General features: G+C 44.1%; 1 protein-coding gene across 2 annotated transcripts in view; it reads right to left on the bottom strand.

Moving 5' to 3' along the window:
- IL15RA (interleukin 15 receptor subunit alpha) overlaps positions 1-14,085 on the bottom strand; it is a 413,899-nt gene that overhangs the window by 238,502 nt on the left and 161,312 nt on the right. For both annotated transcript variants that reach the window (XM_069229273.1, XM_069229274.1), the window contains exon 2: positions 13,465-13,662. In XM_069229273.1, the coding sequence (XP_069085374.1) occupies positions 13,465-13,662 (198 nt within the window). The remainder of the gene's footprint in view (positions 1-13,464; positions 13,663-14,085) is intronic.

The following is a 14,085-nucleotide window of genomic DNA, read 5'->3' as shown; positions in this document are numbered from 1 at the left end:
GAGACCCTGCTAACCAGGCCCCAGCACCAGTGTTCTTTCACCTAAAATGTACCTTTGTTCCCACAATTGGCACACCCCTGGCACACAGATAAGTCCCTTGTAAAAGGTACCAGTGGTACCAAGGGCCCTGTGACCAGGGAAGGCCCCTAAGGGCTGCAGCATATGTTGTGCCACCCTAAGGGACCCCTCACCTAACACATGCACACTGCCATTGCATATTGTGTGTGTTGGTGGGGAGAAAAAGGCAAAGTCGACATGGCATTCCCCTCAGGATGCCATGCACACAAGATGCTGCCTGTGGCATAGGTAAGTCACCCCTCTAGCAGGTCTTACAGCCCTAAGGCAGGGTGCACTATACCACAGGTGAGGGCATAGCTGCATGAGCAATTTGCCCCTACAGTGTCTAAGTCTACTCTTAGACATTGTAAGTACTGTGTGGCCATATTAGGTATATGGTCTGGGAGTTTGTTAAAAATGAACTCCACAGCTCCATAATGGCTACACTGAATACTGGGAAGTTTGGTATCAAACTTCTCAGAATAATAAACCCACACTGATGCCAGTGTTGGATTTATTACAAAATGCACACAGAGGGCATCTTAGAGATGCCCCCTGTATTTTACCCAATCCTTCAGTGCAGGACTGACTGGTCTGTGCCAGCCTGCTGCTGAGAGACGAGTTTCTGACCCCATGTGGTGAGGGCCTTTGTGCTCTCTGGGGACAGTAGCAAAAGCCTGCTCTGGGTGGAGATGCTTCACACCTCCCCCCTGCAGGAACTGTAACACCTAGCAGTGAGCCTCAAAGGCTCAGGCTTTGTGTTACAATGCCCCAGGGCACTCCAGCTAGTGGAGATGCCCGTCCCCTGGACACAGCCCCCACTTTTGGTGGAAAGTCCAGGGGAGATAATGAGAAAAACAAGGAGGAGTCACCCACCAGTCAGGACAGCCCCTAAGGTGTCCTGAGCAGAGGTGACCCCTGACTTTAGAAGTCCTCCATCTTGATTTTGGAGGATTCCCACAATAGGATTAGGGATGTGCCCCCCTCAATTACAGTAGCCATTGGCTACTGCCCTCCAGACCTAAACACACCCTTAAATTCAGTATTTAGGGGCACCCCAGAAGCTAGGAAACTAGATTCCTGCAACCTGAAGACGAAGAAGGACTGCTGACCTGAAAGCCCTGCAGAGAAGACGGAGACACCAACTGCTTTGGCCCCAGCCCTACCGGCCTGTCTCCCCACTTCAAGAAAAACTGCACCAGCGACGCACTCCCCAGGGTCCGGCGACCTCTGAAGCCTCAGAGGACTACCCTGCATCTAAAAGGACCAAGAACTCCCAAGGACAGCGGCTCTGCTCCAAAGAAGAAATAACTTTGCAACAAAGAAACAACTTTTAAAGGACTGCACATTTTTCCGCCGGTAGCGTGAGAATATCCACTCTGCACCCGACGCCCCCGGCTCGACTTGCGGAGAAACAACACTAGAGGGAGGACTCCCTGGTGACTGCGACCCTGTGAGTAGCCAGAGTTGACCCCCCTGAGCCCCCCCGCGACCCCTGCTGAGGGAATCCAGAGGCTCCCCCTGACCGCGACTGCCTGCTTCTAAGAACCCGACGCCTGGTAAAGACACTGCACCCGCAGCCCCCAGGACCTGAAGGATCTGACCTCCAGTGCAGAAGCGACCCCCAGGTGGCCCTCTCCCTTGCCCAGGTGGTGGCTACCCCGAGGAGCCCCCCCTTGCCTGCCTGCTTTGCTGAAGAGACCCCTTTGGTTCTCCCATTGAACTCCATTTGAAACCTGACGCCTGTGTGCACTCTGCACCCAGCCGCCCCCGTGCCGCTGAGGGTGTACTTTTTGTGCTGACTTGTGTCCCCCCCGGTGCCCACCAAAACCCCCCTGGTCTGCCCTTCGAAGTCGCGGGTACCTACCTGCTGGCAGACTGGAACCGGGGCACCCCCTTCTCTATTGAAGCCTATGAGTTTTGGGCACCACTTTGACCTCTGGACCTGACCGGCCCTGAGCTGCTGGTGTGGTAACTTTGGGGTTGCCCTGAACCCCCAACGGTGGGCTACCTTGGACCCAACTTTGAACCCTGTAGGTGGTTTACTTACCTGCAAAACTAACAAATACTTACCTCCCCCAGGAACTGTTGAAAATTGCACTGTCTAGTTTTAAAATAGCTTATTGCCATTTTTGCCAAAACTGTACATGCTATTTTGCTGATTCAAAGTTCCTATGATACCTAAGTGAAGTACCTTTCATTTGAAGTATTGATTGTAAATCTTGAACCTGTGGTTCTTAAAATAAACTAAGAAAATATATTTTTCTATACAAAAACCTATTGGCCTGGAATTGTCTTTGAGTGTGTGTTCCTCATTTATTGCCTGTGTGTGTGTACAACAAATGCTTAACACTACCTTCTGATAAGCCTACTGCTCGACCACACTACCACAAAAATAGAGCATTAGAATTATCTCTTTTTGCCACTATCTTACCTCTAAGGGGAACCCTTGGACTCTGTGCATGCTATTTCTTACTTTGAAATAGTACATACAGAGCCAACTTCCTACAGTATGCAGAAGGGAAGAACAGGGACATTCAAAATAAATATTTTGAAAGTTTAAGTCAAGGTCAATTTTTCATGCAGAATTGTAGGAATTTAGAAATGTGATGTCCTGCGAAAGCTTTCACTTTGTGGATGTGAAGCTGTAGAATGGCTTTTAACAGTCTTTCAAAAGACACTTTAACTTTTCAAGAGGTGGCAGATACTTTTCTTGCTGAAAAAAGCAGCCCCATTCCTTGTTGAGACCCCATTACTAGTAACCATCAAGCACACATCCCAGTACCCATTATTACTATATGACTTTGGGAACAGCATTGAGAAAGCTCTTGTGCACACCATCCCACTGCAGGGATAATATATATACTTCCAAACGCAGAACGAACATCTGTGTGTACCTACTACAGCAGTACATTAAATGCTATGAAGTATTGTTAGTTTATACATGCAAATAATTTAACATCATAAAATTACACATATAAGCGCTATGTGAACACTCACCAACTTAATATATAACAAGGATTGTGGTGTAATGTATAGTATAGTTGTGCGACCTTACCATGTAATACACTAGCAAATTCAGTCAGGCTCATTTGCAAATAAAACGTAAATCTCAGCTTTTTAGTCCAAAGCCTAAACAGACATTGGTAATTGTAAATTTACGACATCTGTAAAATTTGAAAGAGTTGGGATCAGCTACTGCGGCGAGAGACGGGAGACCAAATCTGTCAGGAAGAAGGTCAGGGGTGCCAGTAAGGAGTATTTCAACAGTTAACCTGGTCACCAAAGAAGTCTCAAGTCCAGGTCCACAATTTACACCAAGACCGCCAAGACTCGGAGTGGTCCTGATGTTCGGAGGAAGCTGAAATGTGCTCTGGGTGTTGTGCGCTCACTGGGGGTGTCCTTGCGGTTATTTCTTGGTCCACGAGTAGGGTGTGGTGACTTTGGCCACAGGGGTTGGTGTCCTATTAGAATGGCAACTACAGTTGGGCTACTGATCTCTCTACTAAGCGGGTCCAGAGGTATCCTCTGGTGAAGGCTGGTGTCCATCTTTGATAACAAGTCTGGACTCAGACGATGCTCCTGGGTCAAGCAGACTCTGGTATAACTTTTGGTCATCAAGGCCCAGTCTCTTCGACCACCCAGCGGCGATTCGAGGAAAGTAGCTACTGACTTGCCGGAGTGGGCTTCTTAAGCTTTCATGGCCCTGGTGCTAGTTCCAGGGGGTCAGCTGACTGATTTCAAATTTTCACTTATGTGGCTCTCTTTTTCAGGCTGTGGCCCCGTTGACGTTGCCATGTTGGCCCTCTTCCTCATGGTGACCACAATGATGGAGTCTGCTGCTGGAGTCTTTGAATGAGTGTTTATAATTCTTTTCCAATTTGAAGGTCACCAGTTCCTTCCATGGTCAAAACATGCTGGGCAGCATTGGAGGATATTGGCATTTGCTTTGTGAGTGGAGGAGTGTTTTAAGCAAGAAACATGTTTGAGTCTTTTGCTCCTCTATCTGGACTCCTATTTGTTCACTGCCCTCTTTACCACTGAGTTGTACATGGCAATATTGTTCAAAGGCTTCAATGCTGTGTGTCAACTCCCTTAAATGGCAAGTCGGAGTAGATATCCTGCTACTGATCTTCAATGGCCTTGGCATCCTGGAACATTCTCTGAGACACTGATTCTTTGCCTTCATAGAACACATCTTTTTCTTTTTCTTCTTAGGGCTCTGGTGTAGTTGGTGGTTCGAAGTCGACCATTTCCACCTTCTTGTGTCTCTTTTCCATTAGAGGTTTTTGCGGGGATTCGCAGTTTTCAGAGGGTGGCTTTGGAATCCTTCTTCTTTTGAAGGGTTCGTGCCATTGTGGCATTGAGATGACTTCTTTTAATTTTCTCTTTTCGGCATCAAGGCCAATATGTGTTATTTTCTAAGATGTCGGAGCTGGCATTTCAGCTGGCATCTTCTTTGTCTGCTCCTGCTCCTGCTCATCTGTCGACACCAAGGATTGTTCAGCGGGATATCCACCAACAGTGTCCTTTGTTGCTTTTGTGTCCGAAGGTTTCAACTCGGTTAATCTAGTTTTTTTGTGCATTACCTGCGCTTGTTTTTTTTTCTTTCTATATGTTCTGCAGCTGCTCCGGTTCACTATCAATGGTCTTCAACTCTCATATAAGCCTTCTCCATGGGCTACCTCTGTGTCCGCAATATTATCCTTCTCCTCACTCAAAAACCTGAGGTCCTTCAGCGATGAGCTCTTTCATTTGGGCCTTCATAGCACAATGTGTCTGCCTCTGCTTCCCCCTGGCTCTAAGCATTTTTAGCTGAAAATCAGCACACATTTCGCAGCCCTCATTGCTGTGGTCTGTAGGTAGGTAGAAATTACAAACTTGGCAATAGTCTCTCTGGGTAAATTTGTGGTGACACTCAAGGCAAAATCTTAAGAGCATATTTTCCATAGCCTCGGGTGATTAAGGCCCTTGGCTGTCCATTCGTTGACTGCTCCGTCAACAACCACGTTCCACCTAATTTTTGGGTGGATCATAGTTATCCGCTTCTTCTTTATCTATGATGTTATTTGTAGGCTGATATTTCTTCAGATTTGTTCTACAATCTATTGACTTCCTTTTCTTTTTTGTGTCCGTAGAGTCTTGGCTGTTGCTTCCACGTCCAGTAGCGGAAAAAAGAAACTGAAGATGGCAACCACGTATGAAGGGGTCCAGTGCACGTGTCTGGCATTACAAAAGGGACAGACAAAGCACCAAATTGTAACGGACGATAAACAATAGCCAGCCAAAAACAAAAAAAAGGAAAAAGAGGACCAAGAAGTAAATTCTAGACCCAGCTAATAGGTGGTGGAATAATGCAAGTATCAGAATCCATAAAAGATTCACGCTGCAAAACTTGTCCAGTAAACTGATTATGCCTCTACCCTTACCCCTAGCAATATACAACCCAGGTCTTCAGAAGTGCATAGAAGCTTGAAACTAGTAGGCATACATTTAAAAAAGATAGGAATATGTACAAAATGACAGAAGGCAAAACAATATACTGTACCTCAATAGGGCCTAACAAAAATCATCACAGTCAAACTGTACTCCCAGAGTTTGTCAGAGTGGGTGACCAACACCATAACCCTTGTCTACTGTAGTAATTTGTGGGATTACATGTAACCACATCTTTCTACAGCTTGCAGAATAACATGACAACATTCCACTGTTAGAGGCCTACTGGCTTTACCATATTCTTTTCACAATAAATAAGCCAGGCGTATTGCTTTTGTAATAATGTTTCATAATAAACAGACCAGACCTATGGCATCAGACATAACATTTCTCTGCACACTTATCAATCTATAGCTGTTCCATTCGCTTCTCACCATAACCATCTCAGGCCTATTGTACTGAGCATAAGCTTTCCCACAAGGGAACCATGAGGCATCAAATTGCAACTATATGGCAAATAGTATTGTCTTTTATAGCGCTTACCAAGGATTCTCACGGTGCAAATGTTATTTGCTCATGGTTTGTCAGAGGTGGTAAGCAAGACCAAAATCCTTGCTGATTTAAGTAGTCTACTAGATTTCATGTAACAGAACACTATCTGTAGGCTTTAATTCAGAGAAATAACAAGCCACCCTTAATTAACATAGGCTTTTCACAAGCAATATGCCAGACCCACTGCCTTTATAGTAACTTTCTATAATAAAAAAAATCAGCTATTTAGCCTTTGTCTTTGGCTTGTTACCATAACCATCTTAAGCCCAGTGTACTGAGTGTAAACTTTCCGCAAGCCCACCTATATGGCATCCAGTTATAGAAGTACAAATGTATACAAAATTACAGTTGGCAAAGCAACATATTAAGGATTTTTGTAGCGCATATCTTCTATCCCCGCAGTTTGTTCAGGTAGATAACAAACACCAAAACCCTTGTCTACTAAAGTCATTTGTGAAATTCCAGGTAACAAAGTACCTGCCTACAGGACTTAACACAGTCTTATAGCAATCCAGCCTTAAAAGGCAATTATTCTTTAATGCATGCTTTTCACCATAAGTAAGTCAGGCATGCTCGCTTTGTCATAACATTTCGTAATAAAGATATCAAACCTATGAAATCAGCTGCTTTTTCCAATGAACTGATGAAGCCTTTATCCTTTAACAGTGCCTTCACATTTTACCCTACACTGGCCTAATCAAGTGCACGTAAAATGGCAACAATCATGCATACAGTTCTGCAATGATAAATATGTAGAAACATACAGCTAGTAAAGCAAAACAATATACAACCCCTCTCAACAGGACCCAACAAGAATCATCACAGTGACAGCCCCCAAGGGTTTGTCAGAGTGGGTTGCCAGCATCACAACTCTTCCCTTACCTACTACTGTAATCTGTGATATTCCATGTATCAAAATACCTATCCGTAAACTTTAATATAAAGTAATAACAATCCACATTTAAAAGCCTATCAACTTTAACAAATATTTTCAAAATACATACTTCAGACCTAGTGCCTTTATCATGACATTTCATAATACACACATTAGGTCTATTGCCACAATCATTGGGTTGCCACCTTAATAAACTCAGTCCTGCTCCATCAAATATAAACTTTGCCACAAGCCAAAAAGTGCAATACATGCAGTCATTTTAATGGACACACACATTCGGCCAATCAGATCCTATACTTATCGAGACCAACATGTGGATGGAGTCTAAGCTCCTTTCTCAGTAGGACTCTGAAAGTGTTTTTGTTAATAACATAAGGTCAAGTGCCAGTTTCATTGTCAAACCAACCCTAAAAATCCATGTAGGTTAATGACTGTCCTTCTCTCATCTGTGCCTCTGCAGAGAAAAACACTGTAAATTATTTAAATAATAGCGTTCCGTTCCATTCCATTATGTATTTCACTCTAAATGTTTAAGCTCAGGCAGACAGATTAATAAACAAATTGATCACAGCCGCGTAGATGGAAAGGACTTTATTGTGGAAGCAAACAATTTCTGCCCAGTCAAAACATGTACTCCTGCCCCCAAACATCAGGGCAGAGCCAAAGCCCCTCTGTGGGTGACAATCACGTAATTCTCTGGAGACAGCTCCAATATCAAGCTAAACCATAACAAGCATTTGCAATGCAACGGGTCTCACATTTGCTCGAGTTAGAGCTATTAGCGCTGTAAACTCCAAACCAGACATTTCTTGCCACATAAATTGAAAGAAAAAACAAAACAAGTGCTATTGCGCTATGTAAAACCCAGCGCAATTGCACAGCCTTGAAAATAAAAAGATAAAGTAGTGCAGAAATTAGGCTGAAATCAAGGTACCCTGTATGTTTTCAGTAGGTGGCCAGTGCGTTCGAGGAGGGATAAACACCGGAAAAGGCATGACGTATGCATGCGTTTCATTAATGAAAGCAAGCAGATTCTAAAAGGCAAGCCCACTAACCAATGAAAGTGACAGGCATGACATGGGTGTGATTAAAAGCCCAAAGAGAGATTACAACTGGGACAGAGCGCTTGTGCGCTCGACTCTAAAAAGGGGGGGCTACCAAAGGCACATTCAGAAGCATTTCTACTGCTCACAGACACTCCATATGTGAATGGAATAAAAAGAACCAGTCTTTAAGAAATGCATTCCAGGAAGCACTTGTTCAGCCAATACTCTTGCAAAACAATGTAACAATAAAGCCACACATGTAAGGGGCATGTCAAGTGTAGTCCACGAAGTACCCCTACCATGCACAGTTACTACATATGGGCAACACGTAAATATAAACCAGAAAGCGGTCTCTGCCACGGGGAATCTAAGATAACACTAATAAACTATTGCATTTTGTTCATGCTACACAAAGACCACATACATACATGCATAAACACTCCATATGGACAAAGAATGAAAGAGCAAGAAAGAGTAAGGTCCATGTCTAAGGCACTACTCAAAGCAGTTCGGTCACTTAAAATTAGTCAATAAGAGTTGCAAACATGTCCCAACGATATGGATTTCAGTACTGTGTGTCAATGGAAGATGATGGTGGAATCAGGAGACCAGCTTTGAACTGTCACACTGAACTAAAAGAAAACCACAACAAATCACAATACAAGAGAGGAAGAGTGACAACATTGCCAATGTTGAAGTGCAAGGACTATCACAGCACAGTTCTATCAATGAATCCCCCTCCGTGTATATAACTCTCAAATACGGTAATGTTACAAAAATACTAATTAATTCACATTGGCACTGACCTGCTACCTTTAGCTCATATTCTTCAAAGATTCAATAGTCTGAGTACTGGATAGGAAAGCACACATGTATCGTCTGGCATAGGAGAGGGAGATATTGGTGAATGCCTTTGTGTGCAATGCCTCTTTTGATAATGTTGGCCCTCCCTTTATACTTCTCGTTCAGTGTGTCATCATATTCGTTCCCATTATCATAGATATGCACAGGGTAGATTTAATGTTCTGTTTCCAGGAAGACTTCCATTTTGACCGCACTCATAGGGGGTTGAAGTGGCAAGAAATTATGGTCTCTACACTAACACTAGCACAAATACACAGTACACATATTATATAAGAAGACCTGGAGAACTGCTGGCATACGGGTATGCCCTTCTAAGGAATCTCATTCCAGATTTTTCACTTTTCATACAAAAGTCAGTATCTCTCTCCTGAGACGTCCTGCCAAGTCAGTGGCTCAGGATGCAGCATTAATTCAAGCTAAATGAGGCAAGTACTGGTTGCAGACTTCTATGTGTTCTTTCAGCACTAGTCCAGTGTAAGCATCTCACCCATACTTCCGATCTATCCGCTCTATTTTACGAAGCTAGAACTTTATAGGAGAATTAACCACTCCTCTCAGTTAGGGATAGGCACCCCTGGTAAGTCATAGGTTCAGATCCAAACTCACATTTATTATATGAGCAAGTCTTTAAAGGTTCCTTTTTCTTTTTGACCCATAGAGACCTCACTAGTTCAAACTAAGGTCAAAGTCCAGTTCAAACCAGAAAGCATAACCTAGGACTACCTCCTCTATTCTGGGTTTTGAACTGTAATTGCAACATGCACCCTTGTCATTTTAGTACTTGGAACATATTCTATAATAGAGAACTTTATAGCACATGGTCAAAACATTTAACTGAAGCCCTATGACTTCGACAGCTCTAATGACCTTGGATGTTAGCACCAAATAAATCAACTTCTGAATTACATTCCATTACAATACACAAAATCATTATTATTTTAGTCACTCATTAACATGATAGTAAAATACAAAGCACATAAAAAGTACTTTACTTGGTTACTGCACAAGCATTAAATGTATACTGTTTGCATAATCTTAAATGTTAATATCGGATAGAGACTTCAAGTTGCAGATTCCTTACCTTCGAATATTTCCCAGACGTCAGGCTAGATCCCAAAACCTTTCTGAGCAGTCCCCTTGTGTGCCGGTCAGTGGTGTTGTTTAGAAGTGATGTGCACAATGCCTATATAGGAGCTACCCCAGCACACTGACCTCAGTTCCTTCTTTTGTGTGCCATCCACACAGATCTGGATCAAGCTTCTCTCAGTAGCTTTCTTACTGACTTTTTCGATCTTCCTGACAACTTTGATAACCAGTGTGCATTTTTCTGTACTTCTTTTTGGGTATGTCTCCCAAGAAATCTACTGGTTTTAAACCTTGTGGTGCCTGTAACAGACACATGTCTGTGATGGATTCCCACTTCTTGGTCTCCCTCTTGTGCCTGGAGCCACAGCATGGCTACAAGGCATGCTCGGAATGCATGACTATGGACCTGAAGGCCATCTGTGGCACAGCCATGAAGCTTCTGGACGCTCAACACATGACTCCACACTGCTTCAGGTCCTGGTCATGAGGGAAGTCCCAGGACCACTTTCTGAGTCGCTCTTGCCGGTCATCATCGCGATTCCAGACTTTTACAGATAAGTCCCATTGCAAAGAGTCCAAGAAGTTGAAGCAGTCTTTGACTTTCCTGCACCGGTCCCATTCATCAGATATGGAGTGGGAATGATGCCACATGTCCAGGACCTGCTCCCAGGTCGTCTCTATGAAGCCCTTTCCTGTGTTTTGGTCTGCTCTAGGATTCTCTGAGTTTTTCTGAGCCTCAGCGACCCTCATCCAACTTTGAAAATTTTACGAGGCCATGAGTCTAATTTTTGGGGGGTTGGACAACTATGGAGCTACTTCGGTCCCTATGGGTTCGAAAGGTACGCCAACTAAATTTCCGCCAGCATGTTTGCCATCGGCGCCAGTCAGGCCTTCAGGATCTGTTAGTGGCCCTGGATTTGCTGCAACTTTGCAATGTTTGCCAATGGACGTTTCAGTGGCACCATTCCCAGTGCTGGCAGCGCCAAACCCATCTTGAATCACAATTATGCTACAGAGCCAGACAAGCGTCACACGGCCACAACTCCAACACTGACCAGACCCACATGGCCTGAAATGGAGATGGAGCCCTACTTTCCTGAAGGGACCCCTAAGGATACGAATGGAGGGGATCGGAGGGTCCCTATGGTAATTCTGACCACCTAGGGGAGTCCATGACTGACAATAACTGGTATGAGGACCTGCCTGATGCCAGCCGTCTGGATACCTCACCAGACAGTGATCTCCTGTTTTCTCTTGTGGTGACTATGGAGGAAGGGGCCTCTTTTGCAATAGTGATCTAAAAAGCAGTTGTGGTCCTAGACCTGATGCTGCCCACGGTGGAGGCCAAGACCATCGTCTTGGCAGAGGTGCTTCAACCTGGGCTATCCTCCTCAGAACACTACTCCCTTTCAATGAAACACCCGCTGATGTCATGCTCAGGCCTGGACCAAGCCCTGCACAGATGCTCCTGTGCACAGGACTATCACTCCGCTCCCAGCCTTCCTCTTTCAGCACCCCACCCCTGAAAGCCAGGTGGTCCAGGCCTTGGCCTCTAAAATCAACCTTGGCATGTTATCTACCATGCCATCAGTTAGGGATCCAAGAGCCTGCACACTTTTGGGAAGAAGATTTATTCTTCCACCAGTATTGCACTTCGGTCAGGGAACACTAAGTGCTTATTGGACTGCTATTGCCATACTATAGGGGATGCAGTTATGCAAGTGCTGACTATGGTCTCCTCAGAGGCCTGAGCTATATTCTCCCAAGCTACTGTTGATGGCAGAGATGCAAAGAAGTTAAGCTCTTTAATAAGCCCTCACAACATCATGGGCAACCAGTTGGTAGCAGGATGCGGCACCACCTCCCACAGTGGCAGGGGATAACATTGGACAAACAGGTGCTTCAGATTATCCAACAGGAGGCCAAAGCTGTGACCACTGCCCTAGCATGCAGAGTCCCGTCCCAGAGATCTGTCAGGCAGCTAAGTGGGTATCGTTGCACACATTTGCCAAGCATTACAGCCTGGAAAGTCAGGTCCGGCGTGATGGACATTCCGCTTGTTTGGTCCTCCAGGACTTCTCAGTGTAAAACAGTTCGCAGACCCACTTCGAGGAAAGATTGCTGGAACTATTCTAAGGTAAGGTATCTGCAGCTAGAAGTCTCTAGCAGATGAGCAAGTTACTCACCTTCGGTGATGCTTTTTGTGGTAGAGACTATCTAGCCGCAGATTCCTTAACGAGCCGCCCAGCCTCCCTGTTCTGCAAACTGTAATTTTAATCTTCAAGAGGTCTTTCAGGACCTCTATTTGGCACACTAGTCACACTGTCTCAGTATGGCTCAGTACTTCCGGCAAGGAAAATAGTCATGAAATGTGGACTGCGCAAATCACTTTCAGCACAGACGATGTCATATGCAAAGACTAATGACACCACCTACCGTCACGCTTGAGGACTACACCAAAAACATTCCGGATCCAGTCTGGCACCTGGGGAATATTCTAAGGTTAAAGGAATCTGCAGCTAGATACAGTCTGTACCAAACAAAGCGTTCCGGAAGGTAAATAACTTGTCCATTTAATACTGTTTTAGCTTCACCATGCTAAGACAGTGGTAATTTCACCACAGACACATGATTTTTGTGAGTTGCAAAGGAGGAACTTTGGTTACTGCTAATTTCCTTATTGCTACTTTTACAGGCATTGTGCACACATTTTTCTCCTAAGCATAGGTGGTTTCTTGAAAAAAAGTTAGCAAACTGAGAGAAAATCATATCCTCTCAGTGTCTCTTTACCTGCAATTGCAGTATGTGTGAAGCTTAGAAAAAGTATACACCAGCAGCCAAATCCCCTGAAGGTAGTGGTGATGACTCTTACTTCAGCCTTGTGGCTTAACTCTCTCTACACTGACAGGTGGGCCAGGAATAAAGGCAAATTCACTTGGTGGAAGTCTGTTTACAAGATGTAAACCTGTGTCTCGGCTGGTCTTAAAGGTTTAGTCTTTGAATGACATAAGCAGTTGATCTAGGAGGGGTGTCCAACCTCTTTCGTATCAAAAGCTACTTAGAGTGGTGAAAATCATCCAGAGTTATGTATATTATTAGCATGGTAATACTGACCACATCAGACATGTTTGTTTTAAAATATAAACTTTTCAGTTTTTGTAGACTGGGCTACACACAGTTGAGCTACTTATGGGTAGCTCGAGAGCTACCAGTATTTCACGAGCTACTCGTTGGAGACCTCTGGACCATATAGGTCAGCTGCTAATAACAAGGCCCTTAAACTACTGGCCCTACACTCAATTAGAAAATCCAGACCCCACAGTGCTAGTGGTAAAATAAGAGGGACATAATGGAATTTCTTTTGTTGGATAAATAGCACGATTTTACAATTGTTAATCTATAAGTATTGAATTGATTCGAAAACTGACTGCCAGCACATAGAAAAATGGAAGGTAGACAGACTGATCTTAAATAGAAAAACAAAGGATCTAAGAAGCATGACAAAAAACATCCAGTGCCAGTACTTACTGATGCACTCTACCTCTGGCCTTGTCCAACGTGCTGTGCCTTCACCTGCATCTGCTTTGCACACAATAAGATTAGACGTCCCTGCTTTCCGTTTGTAGCCCGCTTGACATTTATATCGCAGTGATGTTCCCTCCCTGCTTGGGAACATTTCATGTGGGAAAGGCTGTGTATGCTGGATTTGCTCTGGAACGTGGCATTCTGTAACAAAAGAGATGGAATGTTTTTTCTAGACTAATGAACAATAAGCTCAGAACTATTAAAAGGTATTTATCCTGCTCATCCTTATACTGTATATGTTTTATGTGTATTGCGGAACGGATGATTAGTAGCCTCAGGAAACCAGGGTGTTCATGGTGTTAAAGAAACCATATATACCATTCAAGTAATTGGTAACTAACGCCAGCAATGCCCTCTTCTATAAAAGGGAAGTGTGAGCCTGCAGGCTTCCTGCTGAGGATAAAATTACCTAAGTACAACCACTACTACCAGTATTAGCTGCAGTGCCAGTGGCGGTTCCTATCAAATAAAACATGTACTAGCCACAGTTACATCACCTCTGATCGGCTATTAGTAAGTGTTGAAAGTAGAACTACTAGCACTGGTGAATGCTACATCACACAA

Source organism: Pleurodeles waltl, chromosome 4_1, assembly GCF_031143425.1.
Source record: "Pleurodeles waltl isolate 20211129_DDA chromosome 4_1, aPleWal1.hap1.20221129, whole genome shotgun sequence".
NCBI classification, from domain to species: domain Eukaryota; kingdom Metazoa; phylum Chordata; class Amphibia; order Caudata; family Salamandridae; genus Pleurodeles; species Pleurodeles waltl.
This window is presented reverse-complemented; position numbering and strand designations above follow the sequence as displayed.